At 49.7% G+C, this 22323-nt stretch overlaps 2 protein-coding genes across 2 annotated transcripts in view; one reads left to right on the top strand and one right to left on the bottom strand.

The window, feature by feature from the left end:
- LOC122369753 (protein tiptop-like) overlaps window positions 1–6676 on the bottom strand; it is a 103288-nt gene extending 96612 nt beyond the window's left edge. Inside the window, exon 1 of the mRNA XM_043344721.1 lies at window positions 6415–6676. Coding sequence (XP_043200656.1) covers window positions 6415–6454 — 40 coding nt within the window. The 5' untranslated portion in view covers window positions 6455–6676. The remainder of the gene's footprint in view (window positions 1–6414) is intronic.
- A 2469-nt stretch (window positions 6677–9145) lies between these two features.
- Window positions 9146–21580, top strand: LOC122369750. The gene is made up of 9 exons (XM_043344715.1): window positions 9146–11006; window positions 13284–13504; window positions 14714–14884; window positions 15851–16042; window positions 16292–16445; window positions 17124–17386; window positions 17694–17986; window positions 19725–19960; window positions 20653–21580. The coding sequence occupies exons 1-9, from the start codon at window positions 9318–9320 to the stop codon at window positions 20962–20964; spliced, it is 3531 nt and encodes a 1176-aa protein (XP_043200650.1). The 5' UTR covers window positions 9146–9317; the 3' UTR covers window positions 20965–21580.
- The last annotated feature ends 743 nt before the right edge of the window (window positions 21581–22323 follow it).

Genomic DNA, 22323 nt, shown 5'->3' with positions numbered 1-22323 from the left:
ACAGGTTGACAAAAGCATTGATCTGCACGTGCGCACGTGCGTGCCCCTTTTTCGTATCTGGGGATCGGCTGGGCCGATCGCGTTCATATTTGGTGTGCTGAGTGACACCATGTACATATGAAGATTGAACAGATCGGCAAAGGCATTGGTCTGCACGTGCGCGCGTGCATACCCCTTTTTGGCATCTTGGGATCGGCTGGGCCGATAGCGCTCATATTAAGTATGCTGAACGACACAAAGTTTATTTGCAGATTGCACAGGTCAGTAAAAGCTTTGATCTGCACGTGCGCACGTGCGCACCCCTTTTTCGTATCTGGGGATCGGCTGGGCCGAAAGTGCTTATATCAAGTATGCTGAATGATAACATACTTATATGTAGAATTCACAAGTCGGCAAAGGTATTGATCGGCCCGTGCGCACGTGCGCACCCCTTTTTCATATCTCGGGATCGGCTGGGCCGATAGCGCTCACATTTGGACTTTGGTACCTATGCTGAATGACACCACGCATATAAAGTATGCAGATTGCAAAGGTCAGCGAGAGTATTGGTCGGCACATGCGCACGTGCCCACCCCTTCTCACATGTTGCGATTGATTGGGCTGGTCTGGGTAGCGGGTAGCGGTCTGCTCGTGTGCAAGTGCGGACCTTTCTACTTGAAAAAAATCGTATCAACTCGCCGACTGATTTTTAGGCATTATTTCATGTAGGTATGCCTTCAGTATGTCACAACCTACTTTGTATCTCTTGAGTGACGTACATAAAATTCATGTTCCGTAATTACATTTCACTCGTTTATTTAAAGATAACATTTCCTTCGTAGGCCTAGCCTAGCCCTAATCATGTAGGTATGTTACAGGTCAAGTTCAAAGTCCACAAAATAAATTCCAATACATAGATTCTCGTGCCACGTCTTTTATGCAGTTCTGAGTCAACTTCGCTGCCCATATTGCCCCTGCTAGACTTGATGCTTGGACGGACACTGCACCGCCTCTTCGCAAGCCAATTGAGCAAACTGTACGATGCGTACGTTGATCTTGCCCATGGATAGCAGCGATTCACGAGTGTAGAAAATGAACTTCAGCGTTGACCAGCATAGGCATGTTTTCTTGTTTATGCCAAAAAAGGATAAAAGATTCTCTGTATAGTATCATGCCCACAATTGTAGTTAATATATATTAACACATGGTTTCCCGTGTGTAAATGGTTTTAACGCACGACGTGGATGGATTGGAGCACGAGTGTGTTAATGCACGAGTGAAACGAGTGCATTAACGCACTAGTGCTCCATTCCATCCACGAGTGCGTTAAAACCATTTATGCACGGAAACCATGTGTTAAACTAATTAATACATGCTTAACGGTGCGAATTTAAATGAAAATTAAACCTAGTCAATGCCTTTAAAAAGGGCCCTTTATGGGAAATCTTAGAATAAAGTCAATGACCCTTCCGAAAAACTTCAGTCGAGAAAGTCATCACTGCACGCGCGTGCACCAATTTAAATTGGTGCACGGCTACCTTCGAATTAACGCACGGTTAATCTCCAGTGAACGCACCGTAAAGTATGTATTAATTAACAATGATATGCCTCCATACAAATATAAACCACTATGCAAAGGTGATAGGAATAAATTTAAAAAGAAGAGAGCAAAACCAATTAAAATTCTGACGCACCGATATTAAGAAACAGCTCTTAGCTTTAGCCCATTTTTCGATTGTTTATAAGCAAAATAGTTTTGGCGCACTTGATTCGAAGGACGGCGCTCAACATGGCAATTCCCGGTGCACACCGAATCCGTAACGAATACGGCGTTACGTCGCCAAAAAATCGAACTACGCATGCGCGTTGCATTGTGCCCTCCACTTTCAAGATATTATTTAATCGCCGACGTATTCATTACGGCACGTAACGGTCATTACGGATCCGGTGTGAACCACGCTTAAGAAGGTACAGACGAAAAATTAAAATGAAATACTAGCTAAAAAAACTAACAAACTAAGAGTGGAGAACTACTCTGCTGGCACCTAACTAACTTAGCTGATGATTGAACTTATTCTGGGTTAAGAAGGTAAATGAAGTAAAACTAATATATTTACCCGAACGATAAGAGCTTTTTCAAACGTGAACGGAGAAACAAAAGGCTTTAACGGAACGCTTAAAAAATTCGTTTATGGGTAGCCGACAAAAATAATCGGTAAAGATAGGTGTGCCTACACTGTAAACCAAATCTACAAGTTGGCTCCTTGTTACAAGTTTGGTTCCAATTCGCATAGGCGTCACCTTGTCGATTCACCAGCCCCAGGCTTGTTGGCTAACAAACTAACAGTTTGTCTACAAGTTTGGTTCCAATTCGCATAGGCGTCACCTTGTCGATTCACCAGCCCCAGGCTTGTTGGCCAACAAACTAACAGTTTGTCTACAAGTTTGGTTCCAATTCGCATAGGCGTCACCTTGTCGATTCACCAACCCCAGGCGTGTTGGCCAACAAACTAACAGTTTGTCTACAAGTTTGGTTCCAATTCGCATAGGCGTCACCTTGTTGAGTACTAGTCTGGGCCTTGTGAACCTACCAACTTCTGGATAGGCATAGCCGTTTCCTTGTCGGTTCAACAACCCCTGGTTTGTTGATGAACTAGCCTTTGACTGGGCATTGCTAGTTTACAAATTGTCAACAAGTAAGTGTACTAACGCTCAGTTCGAACTTGTTCTTACTTACAATCGCTTTGTTTGCGTTGATAACCTTAAGAACTTACGATTCGCGTTCGTTTTCAATTGCCACGATACTGATTCAGGAAATATTTTCTATACGGACAGGTCATTTTTTGGCTGGAAGTGGTGCACAAAATCATGACTGGCATCAGTTATTGCTCAAAGGCTTGCGCTGACAAGAAACGAAATACTGATGGGTTATATAATCGATGAATGCATACACCACATCCATTCGGAAGTTTCTGGAATCATTAGTATTTATTACGGTCACGTACCTACATCACGTAGTATGTAATTAATACTATTGACTGGAGACAATTCCAAGTGCATATTTTCGAATGGATGTGGTAAATGCATGAGGTATAAGGTATACCTATCGTGCACCGTCAGCATATAAGTCTTTGAAGCAAGAACTGCTGCGTATGTGGAAGAACATGGTTTTGTGCATCGCATCAAGCCAGAAGTATAACATGCCCGTATGACGAATATTTCCACATTGACCATAACAATCATGGCAGTTGCACGATCACGCAGATAATTCGAATAAAGCATGATCGCCAACCAGATTAGCTTTTACAGCCCATATATGTCCATCAGTTAAGTTAAAAATACAAAGAGTTGAATTAAAGGCAAATAAATGTATTTATATATAAAAAACACCGACCGAAAAACATCTGCTCACATGTGCATGCAAAGGTCTGGCCCACTTACATTGCGCGCGCAGGGGAAGGGAGGCGTCTCGACCGCGGGTATAGGCACGATTAGTGCGTCCCGCAGGCCAGAGCGGGCCTCACTCACAGCACGAACACCACAGTTCACAGATTTCACTTTTTACTGCACAAATGATGGAACAGCCCTCGTCGCTGATCCATGCTGCACGGCGGCCGCGCGACAACTGCTGGTTTGAACGGTTTGAAACCGCCGCGCCGGGGCCGGACGGCGACCGCTGATTGGTCCGCCAAGTCTGACGTCACGGGCGCAGCTGACCATGTGTATGCCGACCAGCTGACCAGTACAAGTTAGGCGCCGGTTAAATAACCATGCGGCAACAAGTTTCCAAAACTGGTTAAGAAACAAACGTTGAAACAAATGTAGAGTTGGTCTGGATACTGAGAAGTTGGTGTGCATAGTAACTACTAGGGTTACCCGCGTGCTCCGCAACGCGAAGAAGGGTTATTTTTGACCCGTGGGTATTGGGTTGGTCTGTGTCGATTTGGTTGGCATCCATTTCGTTCGATTGCTTTTCGACGGCCAAGCATATTGTAATAAAACAAAAAAGATACATCGCATCGAGGTGGCCCTGTCGTATTATCATGCGTTCTACTTTAGAATGATTCGGAAACTGGCGTGAAGTCTTTTGAGGACCATCGATGAATTTCGGTAAAAATGACTATGTAGTGGTTTGAAACATTTGCATTTTTTAGAATATTGTTGCTTGTCATGCAAAAATGTTGGGTGTATCTTCGACAAAATTGAATGCTCTTTCAAACAGTACCAGTTTCAATTGCGAAACATATCAGGTTATGCAGCAAAACCCGTGTAATTAAGAAAGCGGCACATCATCGACAAAAACCATTTTCTCCAGCGATTTATACCACCTTGTCGTCGATCAATTAGCTTTTCACAATTTTCCCATGAGAGGCGGTACATTTCTCTTGTCAACAGGCGTTGTTTCAACTCGCTCCGTTTAACGGTCACCTAAAAATAAAATTAATTCCAAAATCCCTCAAAAACCGCAATTTTTCAAATAAAAGTGCCCTCTCCGGTGCACGTGGCGCGTGCTATCCTCTGCATTGCACACCATTCAATAGCCCGTTCAATTCTGTACACGATGCTGTTTTCCCCGTGCCGGTCGGACCCCTGGTCACCAAGATATTGCACGGGAACTGGACCCGTGTCGGCCAAAATTAGCCGTTTTCGCCCGATTTCGCACGCCGATTTATACATGTAAAGTCTATGACGCGAATTTGCACTTTTTGAGCACGCGCCACGCGCTCCCTATCAATCCGATCGAGCTGAGACCCCTCAAAGGCACGTCGCGCATCCTTGATCTATAAGTTGTGCAAATTTCACCGGGCTAGGTGCAACGGTCTGGCCTGTAGTCCACGTAAAGCAGCACCAAGTTGGGACCTCGGTAACGGACAGACGCACCCTCCTCAAATAGTAATATAGATTGACTCGTAGTTGTCACCTGACAAGCAATGCACCAGACAACGGCTTGTTTGAAAAGTATCAGTTGGTAAACATACCAAGAGATGATTGGTTATATTACACAAGACTTGTCAATTTGGTTTACAGTGTAAGATATAAACGTGCAACCGAAGTGCAACATAACTATAATTACACGCACAATGAAAAGTGAACAATCAGCATTCCAGTCGCTCAAATTTAAAAGGCCGATCAATCAAAACGACAACAATAATGAAACAAGATCGAAAATTGCAGTAAAAAAAGCGGAACATTGACGCACTGAAGTGGGAACATCCATCAGCTATTCTGTGGAAACAGAAATTGAACAGAGTAACAATGCTTTTGAAGAATCCAAATTGACGTTTATAAATAGTTCGACGCCCTTTTGCCTCTGGATCTACGAAAGAAATCACGGGATAAAATGTCAAATGAAAACCATCGGTCAAAATAATGGCAGTTTTAATATTACCGCGATTTTTTCGTTAATGAGTAGCACTAGTTAACGTGTGTCGTCTTAAAATAAGCAACAAAAAATGGTCATTGAACGCTAACGTTTCGAACACTAAAAGGCCGTTTGGTGCTTAAAAGTAACAAAATACATGCCTATCTACGTACTAAAAAGCTAAAAAAAAAGAACAAAAACGAATAGCTAATGATATTCCAGCATAAAACAGGCGCAACTTTGATCACTGAATGCCTAAAAAGACTCTAAACATGTTGGTTAGCTGTTCCCACCGATTGCATTGATGACTACGCCCACAATGGAGACTAAAAATATCAAAACATAGTCAAAAATCGTCAAAAAGTAATTGTATGTTAATGCATTTCCCGTCATTTAGGGAGGTATATCCCGCCAGTTAAATGAAATCAAATTATATGCGACACATGGATCGTCTAAAACAAATATTTGTCCAGTGCCGTTCAACACAGCGGTAAACGGTGGTGAAAACACCATGGCAATTGATCCATGTAGCATTTCTTAAAGATATTCTTGGGTTCGAATCACAAACCGTCATCGATAAACAGAACGACAACGACCTTCCGTCTAGTCTGTTGACGTTTAATATATAATAAACCGCGAGTAGGTAGAACAAATCGAGACGTTTAAAATATTTTTCTACCTACGAGCGGTTTAATGATTTTATCCCGTACCGCCGGTATCTTTCGGGAGCTTATAGGTAAAAAAGGATAATAATTGTTCGCTTTGCCAGTTAACGGGACCGTTCTAAATCCACGGCAAATCAAGTCAGCAATCAAACGCTGCCGCATGAAATTCACGCATTTAGCAGTCGGTTTCTGCAGTTCGGCCGCTCCTCTGCACCCCGGCTGAACCGTACCTAAAACATGCAGAGCATCCTCCAGCGCCCCGCCTCCAGCGATTTTGACCCGCCGCCGCCCGTACACGGTACACACGTGGTCGAGGGCGGTGGAGGGGCGAAAACGGACGGGCGTAAAGTTGCTATGTGAACACAGAGGATAGGGCGAGAAGAGCGTGTATCAACGGTCGGTACTCACATTGCATCCGTTTGGGGCAGTCCTGCTTCCGACGAGGCATTTTCGGTCCTGCTCTTCACCTGTCAGTCTTGTCACTCAAGTCCCGGTGTCTAAACCAGCATCGTCCCGCGTCCGCCTCGGGTCACAAACCACTCCAACGCACTGCAACAGTCCACTCTCGCTCAGATCCGTCCAAAAATCGTCCGATAAAACAGTGTTTCGGCCAGCGCCCGGCTCCGGCAGCACGGCAGCTCGCGCGCGCACCCCTCCGTCGCGGCCGCTACCACTCTGACGTTCACTGAAAACACGGACACCTTCCATGGATTGCACTCCGAGAGGCGTGACGTCACCGGGTGGGCGGAGCGAGAGGCGGAGCCAGTGCGAGTCGCCGCGGCGCGCTGTGCTACGGTCGATGTTGATCGTGACTTTTGTTCGTTTGTCGCCGTCTCCGGTGTTTGTCAACAAAAATGGGTAAGTCGCACATGGGCTGTGATCTGATACGTATTCTTCGGGTGTTTTTGGGGTGCTTTGGTGTGAACTTCGCCAGAAATATGCTTCTAAGCTGTTTGACGCTAAGATGGCGCCTGTTTTACCCGTAGTTCAACGCTGGTTTAATTTTTGCCTTTGTCAGTAGAATTATTGGTCATTACTGAATTTTGCATTTTATTACAGAAATATCACGCAAATTGTATGCTCTCTTCGTCGGTTTCATGTATATTTACTTTGTTTTGTTTCTTTGGCGTGTTGCGGTGACTGATTGGTGGCGCCATCTAGGACTTTAGTAGCTTCAGTTTGACTCCTGCCCGCTAGATGGCAAATCACGCCGGTTCCACTAGGCCTCGGTACCGAGATATGGGGAGTTGGTTCCGGGGTGACTGGATAGGGTGGTGGGTACTGGATAGTAGTTAGTGGGTAATGCCAATGGGTTCAGTGTTGAGGCGGTGTGGCGCTGGTACTCCATTACTTCCCAGCTTAAGTGGGTCACTTAGGAAAAGCTGTGCCCAATTTATTTAACTCGCACGATAGGTAGTGTTTACACGAGGGTTGCTGAGTCGATGGGTTTTAGGGTGACTCCGACTCCGACTGCGACTCCGGACGGTTTTATTAAAATCCATATCATGATATTGAAGTTCGTGATGGAGATGTTTTATCTTGCCTGAAACGATCCATTGTGCGTTCCAAGGCTTTGCGTTGCAATAGGATACATTAAAAATAGCATGCAGGATTAAAAGGGTTCTGCGGAATTCACCGTCTTCTGCTTCTTTCGCTGAAAACGTTCGTCCAAAACAGCAAAATGGCCTTTTTGACAAAATATAATTTCGAGCGCACCATCGTCAATCCAACAGGTGCAGTGCATGACGTTAAGCCATGCAGCATTAACTCCGACTCTGGAGTCGGAGTCGGCAAAATTTTGGCGACTCCGACTCCGACTCCGACTCCGCAGCCCTGGTTTGCACCCCCATGCTTGCGGCCCATGGGCCCGGGGTCCCACCTACGCGCACACATGACCGCGAATCATACCAAAACAAGTTTTGGTTCAGGATGTGGGTAAGCCCCATGGCCTTACAGACCTCCCCAGTAGCAACGTGATCCACCCCGGCCCTGGGGCCTGGGCGGAGAAGCTCTAGTCTTTAGACCTCCAGGTCAAAGGCAGGCCCTGCACTGTTGATATCTGCTCTGTGCCGAGACTCCGATGCCGGCACTAATGTGATAACCTTATTAACCATTATCATTTACACAAACACAAAAATAAAACGTTGGCGCTGAACTGTTTCGGACTGGACAGGGCAGGGCTTTTTGTATCTAACTACATTGATAATGGATAAACGACGTGTAACTACATTGCCGCCTGTCTTCTGTCACCAATGCGTCCAATTCTATTAGGCGCTGTGACTGGCTGATCCACGGGGAAATGATCCCCCCCCCCCCACGGTGCCCGAAACCGACGAGTTTTTTTTTCTCGAGGATAAAATAAAAATAAAACAACTTTTATCAGGAAGTTTTTAAATCGCACAGGAGTGCGTAAGGAATCAAAATCCGCGGAGTTTTTGGGAATTGAAACTTTTTGGAGGGTATGCCCCGTGCAACGTCCATGAGACCGTCTTTCTGGATCCGCCATTGCCATTATAGGTACAGAACGGGGACATTTTTGTTTTATCTTTTCAATGCAATATATTTTCAACTTAAGTTTGAACTTCTTCTGAGCTTTGAAAGTGACATACAATCAACTTTCTTTTAACCGAATTATCGCCTCGGTACGCCGGCTCGGGGTACGGCCCTCCCGGGTATTTAGTGGTTGGTTGCCAACATCACAATAAGCGATCTGCATTGATGAATACGTCTAATGGCTGTTGAAAACCATTGCCGAAGTGTGTGCACGAACCCTCTTCTCATTTTTATTGAATCATTTTACATGAGTGTCTCTATCATTTAAAGACTAAGTTATTACACCATAAGCACATAGGCTAACCAACCACTCTTTTGCTGGAGGGCCGTACGTACCTTGTCCAGTGTCCACTGATTCGCCGACTGTTTGCTCTATCACCCTACCGACACTGACTGACCCCTCGTCTCTCTTCCCAGCGGACGCGAACGATATTCATCACTGTCTCGCCTGTTCGAGGACAATCATCGGTCTGGACGCCTACGTGGCTCACCGGCAGACCGGATGTTCCGCTTTAACCCCCACCCGCACCCCTGTCCGCACACCCAACCGCACCCCCATCTGCACCCCCGTCCGCACCCCTGTCCCCGTCATCACCCCCGCCCGCACCCCCACCGCCGCCAGGCCTCGGTCCTCCCTCCCAATCATCGACGTGAAGAAAATCACGCTCGGAGATGGAGTCGATGCACTAAAGGGTGTCCTCAGGGGCGTCACGGTCTCGCCAGGGGGCCCTGAACTGGCCACCATCCAACAACCGAGCATGAGTCCGGCGACGGTGATACGCGCTGGGACGCTCCAGTCTGGCGGCATGATGCCGTTGTCGAAGAATCTGCTGTCCTCCACCATACCGCTGACGTTGCGGGTCGTACCTCCGTCGCCGCCGAAACCGGACCCGGATCCGGATCCGGAGCCTGATTGGGAACAGGATCCGGATTCAGAGCAGGATCCGTGGCCGGAACAGGAGATGGAACAGGAGCAGGATCCAGAGACAGAGCAGGAGCCGGTACCGCCGGCCGTGACCACCGAGACCGTGCCGTTTGCCGACTCCCCTGACTTTGCAGACGACTCTCCGGCAGCATCTCCTGCCTACTCGCCTCCCCCTTCCCCTCCCGCCGACGAAGAGTCCTCCCCTCCCTCCTCCCCGGTCCGCACGCGCTCAGCGGCCAAACGCAAGGCGCGCACACGCTGTAAGGAGTGCGGCATCCAGTTCAAAACACGCAACGCGCTCAGCGAGCACATCCAGCTGACGCACAAGTCCGGCTTACAGCCGAGTATGACTACCCGAGCGATGCGTAAACTCGGCAAACGGAAGCCAGGTCTGCGCGAGCCGGCCTGGGTGCGCTCGGCGCAGGAGGCGGCCGCGGTGGCTGGACTCGAGCCGGGCATGCAGTCCGATGATGAGTTTGGTGCTGTGGAGGATATCCTTAAATGTGCACTCAAGAGGCAGACGCCACCGCCGCCGCAACGGAAGGCTAAGCGGAAGAAAAGGGTGACGTTTAAGGATTTCCCGTCGTCAGATGAGGATGAAGATGGTGGTGATGATGGAAATAGCGGTGGCGGTGATGCTGGAGAATTTGATGACGATTTCGGTGAACGGGATGGTGATGAAATCGATGACAGTGTCGGTGAAGAGGACGGTGAAGACGCTGAAGACAGCGCCGGAGGTGGCGGTGACTCTGAGGGTCGCGCCGGCAGCCCCCGGCCCCTCGGCAAGATATATGTGAAGAGTTTCATGGAGACGCTCTACACCTGCCCGCTGTGCGGTCCCGTGCACGATTCTAGTCTGGCCTCGCACGTGTTCAGTGAGGACCACGTGGCCGCCTACCAGGTATTCAAACCGGCGCTGGAAGAGACCTCCAGCAGCGGTGACGGCGACTCCATGGCGGCGCTACTAAACTTGCTGACTGTGGAGGCCATGGCCAGCGCGGCGCCGTATGCTCCGTACCGCTGTCTGCCGTGCCAGTTCTCCTGTAACCTCCTCTCCGACCTGAAACTGCACATCAAGTCGCTCAGCCACCGGCTAAGACGCGCCGAGAAGCGGTGCTCGCGCTGCGACGAGGCGGTCCTCACTGACGACCATATGGACACACCGGAGCATCAGCGGGGCCCCATCACCCTCTCCGCCGTCGGTAACGGGTTCGGCTGCGGCCTGTGCCAGGCTCAATTTGAGCTAGAGTTTGCCGCACGCCAACACGTGGTGCGCCGACACAGCGCCGACCCGCTCGGGATCAGCATGTGCAAGCAGTGTGGTCTGGTGATGACTCCTGAGATGAAGAAGCGTCACCGGCACTTCCACTTTGTGTCCCGCCGCTGTGAGACGTGCGGCAAGCTGCTCAACAGCGCTCAGGAGGTGGAGAAGCACCTGAGGAAGAGCCTGTGTCAGTACGACGGAAATGTGCGGCAGGGGAAGCACGCGTGCCGCCACTGTGACTTCAGGAATAATCTGAAGGTGAGTGGCGATCGGATGGGAGCTGGGGAGGGTATTGGGAAGCGTAGCTATGTATGTTGTGGATAGAGGTGGTTTCTCTAGACGTGGAACGCTACGAGTTAAGTCATCGATATAGAATTGAAGCAAGCTCGAGTAGAAGTGTGACATTTAGTTGCTTGTTGAAATTAGTTTTAATCGTTACTAACGGTGAGTTATAAGTCGAAGACTTAATCTCCAGTTATAGTGATAATTATTTTGCTGTTGTTTTTGTATTATTGCCATGGCATGCGTTTATATTTACATATAGTTCCATGTCGCCTACCCAATCCTTACCATTGGAGGTTGAGAGCCACGACAGACTCCCAGCTGATTGTTCATGAGGCGGTCCCTCCTTGGACAGGGACCTCTCCGAGTTCAGTGGCCCTTCCTAGCCGTCCGCGTGGCCGGTTGTACATTTGTGCCTCTCAGGACAACAGCCCCTCTCAGCTCTGGGCCTTCCCAGCCGAGCAGCAGTCCGGTGTCGTCGTCCCGTCCCGTCCTGTCCGCCGGCTGACGGGCCAGTCCGGAGATTGATCGGCGCGGCGACCGTCCACCGTCCGTCCGAGCCGTCCGATATTTGATAGCCGCGGATGGCGTGCGTATCACCTCACCGATGGCGGCCCATCGCACGGCGACACGGCCGCTGACGTGACTGACGGCGGCGTCATCAGAGATGGCGCAATGACGTCCGCCGCCGGCGGCATCACTGATACACAACAGCCGACAGGGGCTCTGTGTCCCGTGATGGACGTATATGGGACGCCCGGCCCCGCGCCCCGTTAGCCTGTCACTGGGTGACGGGCGCCGGAAAGCTTCCTAGGAAGTTGTCCAGCCAGTGTGGCTGTTTGCCCCGATAAGGAGCGTTGATTTATGTTAGATCTAGGAAATGATCTATGTACTATGTAGATCATGAATGGACAGTAAATGATGGCTGTTTTTGTTGAGTCATCACGGTTCATGGCTATCCTCTGTGCAATTAAACTAGTAATTTTGTAAGTCCCCATAATCAACCCTTTACCAAATTATGCACCACCACCATCATTTGGGGCTAATTCACCCGCGTCAGGTGTCGCTCTCCAGTGTCGAAACGTCTGAGAACTCGCCCGTTAGACAACGAACTGTCTGATGTTCCTTATCCGCTCCCATTCTCTCTCTCTCTCTCTCTCTCTCTCTCTCTCTCTCTCTCTCTCTCTCTCTCTCTCTCTCTCTCTCTCTCTCTCTCTCTCTCTCTCTCTCCCCCTCCCTCCCTCCCTCCCTCTCTCCACAGCTCCGCCAGTACCCCGTTCATTAATGACCCGGACGTGCAGTGCTGAGCGATGGAACCCACCGCCCTGAGTGATGGTGGGCGTCTGTTCGGGCTCGCTCACTCCTCTCACTACACATCCATCAATGTCCCGATGTGGGCTTTCCAGGCGAGCTCACGCCTTGTGCGGACAGCACTGTTTCGTGATTCGAAGGAAAGCGACAACACCTGATCCGATGCGGCCGGCTTTGTTTTAGGTTTTTCTTTGGCAGATCGGACATTGACAATGTCTGATTGCAGTGTTGGTTTGATACGAATGGCGGTACATGTATGTTTCTTGCACCCACTGACTAATATGGGGTATGACATGGGATTCACAGCGAGGGCTCGCCGTGCGCTTAGCATGCTGTGTCAGGCGCGATACATGACATTGGCGACGTTGACTGTTCGGCTGTGTCATGCATTCTTCCAAACGTCAAATGGTCGGGCCGCCTTCCCCCACTCGCGTTAGACAGCGCTGGACGGGCGTTACATAAGTCCGTCGTGGCAGGTCCGCTGTGACGCGTCTAATGACATGTCAAGTGTCCAGTAGACAGGTGTCGAGACGGTACCCGAGACACATTCCTCCGTGACGCGACCAAGTCACTTCGGAGTGGTCCGGAGAATGTTTGACGCGTCAGACTCGGCCCTCCCAGTCCCCTCCCACCCCACCCACTCCCAGGGCTGTCTAGTGTCTAACGCGAGAAGACCGAGGATGGACCTCGCCGTAGTTCTGATAGTTCGTCTCATTACCTGACGGAGATGATCGAACTAACGTTCTTAATCTGCTCGTAGAGCTCGTCTGTAGTGTTTATTGACGGTAGTGGTTTGAATAGGCTTCCTCTCCATCGTCGTTGTTTCCTTCAGCACTGTATTGGCTTATCTCGCCCCTCCCACTGTATCCGCCCTCTCTCACCCCTTCCTCTGTATCTCTCACTGTACCTCTCACCCTCTCACCCTCCTCTCTTTCCCGGCAGGTGAACGTGCTGTTCCACGAGTCCCTCACACACCACGCGCCGCATACGAGCCGGAAGAAGACCACCTCTCGTCCGGCCGCTCAGAAGGGAGCCACTGGCAAACGGACCCCGCTGCGCTATCTGTGCCCCCTGTGTGACCTCTACTTCCGGAAACCGTCGCTGAAGTCACACCTGATGAAGCACACGGGAGAGGCGCCCTTCCACTGTCTGTACTGCTCCAGGTGGGTCAGGCTTCTCCAGGGGTCACGAAGCTCGTTTCTAGGGTCATCCACACTTTCAATCGGACCACCTCATTGGCTGTGTCGTTGCTCGTCAGACTATGTCTCTTTGTCATTCTGTGTCACCTTATTAGTAATACCTGTTTCCTGATTCAAGTCGTTGAGTCGTCAAGCCGTTCTGGTCTATAAGGTGTTCTCTTGATTATTTAGCCAGGGGTTTCGTGGAGTCAATTTCGTGGATACTCTCGCTCACAGAGTGTGAACTGTGTGAGCGACCCCGGGTGAAGCTAGTTGGTGGTGTGTGCGTGGGCGCACCCCGGGTCGGTCCGAATTGGCCCGTTTCACACCGTTATCAAGTGTCACGGCCGTCTGTGGGCAGCGCGGCTGATTGAGGGCCGCTGACAGCTTTATGGATCACCGGCCGGCGCCGCTCGCACCGACCGATAAGTTTTTCCTCGGCACGTCACTCAGACCGTAAAGCCATCATAAAGTCATGTGATCCTTCTTAAATATGTTTTACTACCCGTCGCCGAAAAGGCCCTATTTGTGAAATGAGCAGGAAGACGTCTAGCGTCCGAGTTTTGTATGAGAATCGTCAAAAAATGTTGATTGAAAGACACCGCTGGAGGCCGTACCGGAAATGTGGTGACGACCCCTGACACACGTTTGTAAGCGGGTCATGATATGAAACGATATAATCGGACATTCACCGGTACCTTTACCCGAAGTGCACCCCACTGATCAGTTGCCGGACTCTGAACACAAACTGGTTTGAGTTCTTTTACGGCTTTGATTTTTAAATCCTAGTTATGGATTTATGATTGAGATTTTCGGCTGAAGTGGTCCGATTGGAGTGCAATGGAAGTGATTTGTTACACACACACCCATTCATTCAGTGAAGTTTGTAGGGCACGCCACGAGTAACGGTTACGATGACCCGTGAGTCATCAGACTGGTCCTCGGGAAAGAGTTCGTTTCTTCCCACATATGCATGTGTATTGTGTATGTGTGTGCAGCGTCGACTAAGAATTGTCAATTTGATGCATTCGTGTCTGTGAAATTTCTTGTTTCAAAACTTTAATCAAACGCAAATGTTTCCCCACCGTTTTGGTTCGCGTATGTGATCGTGTGGCATGCATAAATGTAGCCTGAAAATTCTCACCAATCAAACGGTCCTTCCTGTATACACAGTTATCACCCCTCCTCCCCCAGGTACTTCTTTTTGGAGGAGGAGCGCGATCATCACGAGCTTGTCTCGCACCAGGAGCGGCAGCGGCAGCACAAGAACAAGATTCCATCGGAGGAGGGCACCATCGCTGGTATCCAGCGGGCCTTCCAGCCCGAGGTGGGGTGCCCGATCTGCGAGAAAAAGTTCCCGAACGGGTGAGGATAGGGAGAAAGGGTATTGGAAGGGAGAGAGAGAGAGAGAGAGAGAGAGAGAGAGAGAGAGAGAGAGAGAGAGAGAGAGAGAGAGAGAGAGAGAGAGAGAGAGAGAGAGAGAGTGGGTGAGCGAGTGAGTGGTAAGTAAATAAAAGCGGGGGAGAGTTCGTAAAAGTTTCGCTGTAATCTGAAGTTTTCACTTTTCGTGATGCCTGGCATACCCGCGCTTCTCTCGTCTTGCGCAAGCGGCAAGTTACCTGATTCGGAGTGACTGCTGCTGAAGGAATCTTGCTGCTTACTCACGGTTCCCGTGGAAAGTACGATCTTTGAATCTCTCGTCACCAAACAATAAATCACTGATTTTTGCGACATACGTGGGTGTATGAAAATCAGCGAAATAAATTACTCAAAATCTGTCTTGAGTGGCGTTAAGTGTCATGAGAATCTATTGAGTCAAACAGATCGGCCCATGATCAATGTCGCTCTTTCCTTGATTATATTGTGTTTTGAAGCTTTACTGCTACTGATACAATTCGTCCGTTTTTGCTTTTTAACCATCAGATTCGATTATTATCCGCTCATGACGCCCGCTTTAGTACGAGACAATTTGAGTTATTTATGGCATAGTGGCTTTGAGATATGTCGGCGGGACGTCGAATATTTTGAAAGCGATACTTAGCTTTTGGCGTCAAGATCATTACCACTCGAGGTTTTGTGAACCCGTCTTGTGCTCCCGATCCCTGATTTATTTATGTATCGCATCGCATTTTCCGTCCTGCTCATCAAATGTATTCACTGCCGATTGATTAATACATTGTAACGATGCGCTTTAATGGCCTGTTGTGTCGATCATGTTTTGTATTCGCCGGATATCAAACCACATCAAACAGGGGTTATCAACCATGGTGGTAGTCAATGTCATCGTTGATCTAACCCCATCCTCCTGACCTCATGCCACGTGTGTGCCAGGCACGCGGCACGTATGCACTTGAATCGGGAGCACCGTGGGGAGGAGCGACGGTGTCCCGTGGAGGGATGCGACTTCACGTCTACCCACTCGAGTCTGCTGAACCGACATCTGAAGGTGCAGCATCCGGACTACCGCCGCTTCAGCTGCACGCAGTGTTCGTTCTCCTGTAGTACGGCGATTGCACTGGACACGTGAGTTGGAGAGAGGGGAAAAGGAGGGGAGAGAGGAGAGAAAGGGAGGAAGAGAATGAAGAGATGAAGGGAGGACGAGAGGCCATGGTGTTTTAGATGGTGAGTTGTTTATATATGTATGGAAATCGAAAGCAGCCCGAAGCTCTTTTCCTGCGATGCTCTTAATTTATCTCGTCATTGTTTATCGCGTGAATTACAGCTGCGCCTCGCTCCTCACGCCGTACTGACCCAGCCCCCCCCCCCCCCCAGACACATGAACCTGCACACCGGTCTGAAGCCGTACAAGTGCAAACACTGTGAGTTCGCCACTCGCTTCCCGCCGCATCTGAAGCGGCACATGCGCATCCACACGGGATCGCGGCCGTTCCCGTGTCCCTACTGCGAGTACAAAGCCAACAACTTCGTAAGTATCCGTACCTACCTGTGATGGGGAGGATGTGGGATCGATGGGGGATTAGGGTGAAGCAACCAGCTAACGAGATGAACGTGTTTTGTTTTTCGACATTCGGGGAGTTTTCATGACGTCTAGCCTGTCAAACTAGGTGTATGTGGTGGATTTCAAATGAAATTCAGGATCGTGTCTTGCTCTCCCTCACGTTGACACTGTTTCGTCTTTTGTGTTTCTTGTTGTCTGTTCGTGCTTTACGTGTTTCATGTTGACATCAAATCCATGTTGATGTTTCAAACAGTTTATTGTAACGGTAATGCCTGTTTGCGCGTGACATATTTGATCAATCATAATGCGATTAGTTCGTACACGTCACGGTTCACTTCCAACTTTTGAGTCTATCCCCACGTTTGATGCCTGTTTACATTTAGTTCAGCTCGGTTGTTAGTTGTAAAAGATCCGCGCAAAACGAGACTTTTCGCTTTTTTGCGTCTATCGATAAAACAGAAGAGCATAAATGAGACAGCAGATCACTTCATGCGCCACACATTCACTTACTGCAGCAGACATTTTGGAAGTGCTGATGAACACAGAAAATTAGTAAAAGCCAATTTGGCGATTTATTGTCCGTTTCTACGATGTATATTATCTGTACAGCTAACAACTGACTGGTTCTCCCCTGACCCTGTTCAGGAGAACCTTCGGAAGCACATCATCACCACACGCTGTCACCCGGGCCTCTCGATGTACATGTGCAAGTTCTGCACCTCCGACGACCCATCGCGGCCGCAGTTCGGCACCAACTACGCTCGCGAGTTCAAAAAGCACCTGCGCGAGGAGCACTCGGACCAGTTCGATACGAGCGCCTCCATGGCCACCTATGTGGCGGGGCTCTATAATAGGGATGATGACGTCATTGAGACGAATGTGCCGATCAGCCATACCTACAAGGAGAGGTGAGAGGCGGCTGATGCAGGGGGCTTGCTGGGTGGGGAAGGGCTGTGAGTGGTGAATGTTTTAGATTGAGTGCGTGATATGCTAGGTATTGAGTTATTTATCAACTCGTTGAGTTGCCGGTCGTTTTGTTCTAAGCATCAATCTTGACCCAGTTCATGTATCTTATCGTAATCTATCTTTCCTCAGAATATCATGAAATAGCATTTATTTTGTGTAACGTTCTGTTACGTGCTGTGCTTCTCTGACTCGATTCGGCACTCATCAGCCCCGACACGTTTCACCAAACTCTTCTGGCACCCTCCCCAGGAGCAAGATCCCTCGTCCGCGCCGGTTGCCGGTCGCCAAAAGCCGCGGCCGCCAGTTTATTCGACAGCTCAACACGGACACCCCCGCTGCCCCCTCGGCCGTCGACACGACCGCCGACAGCATCTCAAACGACCTCACGATCACCGTCCTGCCGGGGAAGCAGTTTTTCCGCCTGAGCCGCGGCCGCGGACAGCCGCCACTGCTGCCACGGGGAAAGGTGGCCATCGTCGCCGCTCCGCTCGTCCCGCAGGATCCCTTAGCCATTGCCGAGCTCACCGAGACCGAACAAAAAGGTAAGACGTGTTTTAAGTCGTCTTTGATGTTGGTTGATTTGGTAAGCAAGAGGCTTGGTGAGCTTCGAATGGTGTAGACTGTAGAAGTGTGGAGGCCTCGAGGGCGTTAACCCGGCAGTTGCTGGGGTATTTCGCCACCCACCGTTTGCTGGGGGGGGGGGCGTTAAACGCCCCCAGCCGATAACTCGAGAACCAATAGGCGCAGTGAAACGCACGAGGCGGCAAACGAAAGAGCGCGACGAGACGCTTCAGATGAGTACTTAAAAGTTGAATTTTGAGGTCACAGGTCAGGTCAAGGTCAGGTCAAACACCGGAAATCGGGCTTTCAGTAGCATGGACTTCAGGACTTCGCAATGGGCGCCTCTCGTCATAAACTCTGTCAAAACGGTGCACAATCCATCATATAAGGCTTACAAGGGTGTCAGCTCCATGTAGGGGTCAGTCAAGCATTGCTCAGGGTCAAGGTCAGGTCAACCGGGTAGGCACATATCCCCGAAAATCAAAACTGATATTCGCAACCTGTGACACATGTTTTATGGGTAATTTGGAGCGTAGAACACGATGGTGACATTATTTTTCTCATATGTGTACGAGTTTGGCTCAAAAACTTCAATTTAAGAAATTCATGTATCATGGTCGTGAAGTAGTCACGAGAAATTGCTAAGATTCAGTTCAAGATTTTGGAAAATGCGGAACAATAATCAGTTATCAATAATCGAAGATAGCCATTAGATTGCTAATGGTATTGGCAGTCTAATGGCGTTTACGGCATGTCTGTATATTTATTCTGTGATTTTATATGATTTTTTGAACATATGCCGTTTTTGGTCGAAAACTCAGAAATCATGACGTCACTAAAACCTCGATATCTCAAAAATTTTCCGACCGATTTTTTTGAAACTTTGTCACAATAAACTTCAGTCAATTCCCTACAGGTACCCGAAATTTGGCGCGCGCGCGCCGTTTTTATGCTATGACCCGGCGAAAAAAGTGGGGGCGTTTAACGCCCCCCCCCCCGGCAACTCGCGGGTTAAAGCAGCTGCATCTGTCTTTGGTTTCCTCGGGAGAAACCCATCCGCATCCCCGTTCACACTACCTCATCCGGGTTTACGGTCACCACCTCCAGAGAAGCGGTGAGGATGGGTCTTTGACAGGACTTAGGACACCTTTTCTGGAGGTAACCGCTTGAGTGGAAGGGTGGGCCGTCTCAAGTTCTATGAATGGTCTTTTCGCAACGAAAGAGCTTGCTATGAGCTGCAATGCAAGTTTGAGGGTTTTGAAGCTCAGACCGGTGACACCTGTCCGTCGTTTCCATCCTCAGGATATTAATGAAAATCCTTCTCCTCCACGCCGCAACCCCCTCCGGGCTGGACAGGCAACTTTATCCCATATGGGTGGGTCCCTTGGAGCGCACCGCAGCTCCCAAGGCGGAGCACACTCGTAGCCGGATGCAGAGAGTACTTGGGGGCTGGTCGGCCTGTCCTGACGGACGGGCTCAGCTCCGGCGACTCTCTAGGGTGTCTGCCCAGACCAATGTCTCCCCCTAATTCTTATCATCATTCCGGCTCTGCAATGGTCCCATTGGACCGAAAGGGCATAACCCAACAAAACAAAATAAATTCAGACCGGTGAATGAAAGCATGGGCTCATCCGACTCTACCACATGTTTGCGTCGCATGTGCTCCGTCCGTCCCAGTGGATACTAACTCCTTCCCTCACGTCTCTCTCTCCTGCGCAGAGGCCGAGTCCGTGCCGACTATCGACTACGTCTCTGTCGGCGACTCGCTATCCCTGCAGATAGCGCCACCGGCGGACGCCTCGCTCGGCACAATGCCGGCCGACGAGCCGCGCACGTTCGCGGCGCCGCCGGTAGAGGCGCTGCAGTCGGAGCTGGTCGACGACCCGGGCGACTCGGAGCCGCGACCGACGCGCTTCTCGGGCTCCGGGGCGCTGGATGAGCCGACGGTTCCGCAGGTTTGTGGGGACAGGGGGGCTTGAGGGGAGACAGTGGGGATGACAGGGGCGGGGTGAGCGCCTAGAGGGCCGGGGTGGCTTGAGGGGCGACGATGGAGCCGACAGAGGGTTGTGAGAGCTGGGCGAGGTGATGTGGGGGGGGGGAGGGCCGGGGAGCAGGGACCGACGCGACGATAAGGCGTCGACGGTCGTGGAATGAGGGGAGGGTTGTTGAGGGCAGGGCTGGGGATATCGTGGCGACGGTCATAGGGAGAGGAGAGGATCGAAAAGCTGAGAACTGCGGTGAGGGTAGATGTGACTGGAGATGGGGACGGAGCGGGGCGGGGTGGGTCGAGCTGGCGGACAGAGGCAGGATCAGATAGGTCTGACGGCGTGTGAAACCAGGGCTCGGTGTCAGATTCCGGCAGTTGAGGTGATTGATTCTGATTAGCGATCTGCATGGAGCAGGCTGTCATTGCACTCTGATGGTGTAAGAGTGCAATGTAACTCGATTGGGGAAGAGCCTTGTTGTCGCTCACTCAGCAGTGTTACCCAACACACTCTCCAGCCTCCACCTGGATGTCACTCTTTCCCCTCTACCCTATATCCATCTTTAAACTGCCGTCAGGTTTACTAAAGACCAGAGACATCTCTCATCCGTTTCTCATGCTCCTCCTTTATCTCTGCCTCACTTCTCTTTCTCTCTCCCCCAGGTTCACATCGAGGACCAGAGCGTGCACCGGACCACTCTAATCCAAACGGACACTGACAATCCGGACAACGAGGTCATCTCCCTGGAGACCAATCTGCCCACCGAGATCACCGTCGTGCACAGCGAGGACACGGGCGAGTGTTCCTCTCTGCTCATGACTTTCTTCACCGACAAGGGCTCGCGTCACGTGATGGTGCCCCGTGACGTCATCATTCACAAGCCCGACGAGCCGCCGTTCCGCAGGGTCAAGGTCGTGTTTACGCCCGATGAGACGGAGGGGGCGGATAAGGTTACCATTCATAAGTTTTACTGAAGGAGGGGTGTTTGGGCTGTGGTGGAATGGTGAGTCATATTGAAGAACCGGTATTAGGTGTAGGTTAGTGGTGCATTGAGAAAACTGATGTGCAGAAGGCTGTGGTCCGTGCGGTGTAGTCGGAAGGCCGGTGTAAAAAGTCGGAGGATATGGTGAGAAAGTGAGAAGTGGTGTGTGAGCTGTGCATATGTAACATAAAGTTGCGTCATGAGTACGGCAGCCTCTAGATTGAGATGGCACCTAGAGGGAGATGACATCTTGCATTACGCTTTTGCGCATACAAAATATGTGATTGAGTTCGTCCGACGTCAAAAATGGATTGGATGTTGACATTTTGATCGGAGTTGATCTGTATTCAATTCGTTTGTTACGTTCCGTTCGTATGTGTTCTTTATTGGTTCATGAACGCGCTCCGCTAAATTTCAACTTTGTGCTTCTGTTTTGGCTCGATGATTGCTTGATGTGAAAGCTTGTGCTGGTGTTGTATTTTATGTATTTCTGTTCTGCTCGAGGATTTTTTTATGTGAGCTGATGTATTGACCCCACTGCCCACTGATGGTGACGATCTTGGGCATTCGCTGTGAGTGACCCATAGAAAAATACATCTATGCTGGGACATTGATTATGTTCATAGCTGACGCATTGACAACAATCCCGAATTGCAGATACGTGCAGCAACTTTCGATGCATGGATTACCGTATACTTCTTTTTTGAATGCCGCATGGTTCAATATAAGGCATGGCCACTGGCCACATCCCGTAGGTAACCAGGTAATCTGGAAACGTGCATAAAAGTATTTGTCACGGATACTACAGGAGCCTTATTTGCTCATGTATTACCTCTTTTTTTAAATGAACTCTCCTCTCTCATTTTTGCTTACTGCTATCCTCAGACATTGCTTCTATCAGATATTTTACTGCTGGGCATCTGGATGATTTATAACCGTAGAAAGAGGGAGCTGTCCAGACCAGTGTCCAATTCATTTTGTTATACGAGACTTGGGCCGGTTACATTTTTGAACGATTATTTGAACGTTTTTAGAAATAGGAGTTCCATTTCACATAAAAAGCTTTGAAGTCCGTAGTCTTGCATTGCAAGGTGTATTTATTGTGTAACCCATGTAAGGCATATGCCTCGTATTTTCCGGTAAAAAAAGTCTTGCATCTGGCATCATTATTTCTTCATCTGGAAGCAAACATTTGCATTGCGTTTGTTTGACGCGGTAAACGTCGTAAACGTCTCCAGCCTTCACGTGGTTTTCGAACTACGCGGAATTACGCACTTGCTTGTAAATGAGAGGTAAATCTTGCGTCATGAGACTTGACGAACGGCCGAACAACCCCAAATGTATTTGTCAG

This window comes from Amphibalanus amphitrite, unplaced genomic scaffold, assembly GCF_019059575.1.
Source record: "Amphibalanus amphitrite isolate SeventyFive unplaced genomic scaffold, NRLGWU_Aamphi_draft 001068F_arrow, whole genome shotgun sequence".
NCBI lineage: Eukaryota > Metazoa > Arthropoda > Thecostraca > Balanomorpha > Balanidae > Amphibalanus > Amphibalanus amphitrite.
The sequence above is the reverse complement of the archived record's forward strand: the minus strand, read 5'-3'. Positions and strand labels throughout refer to the sequence as shown.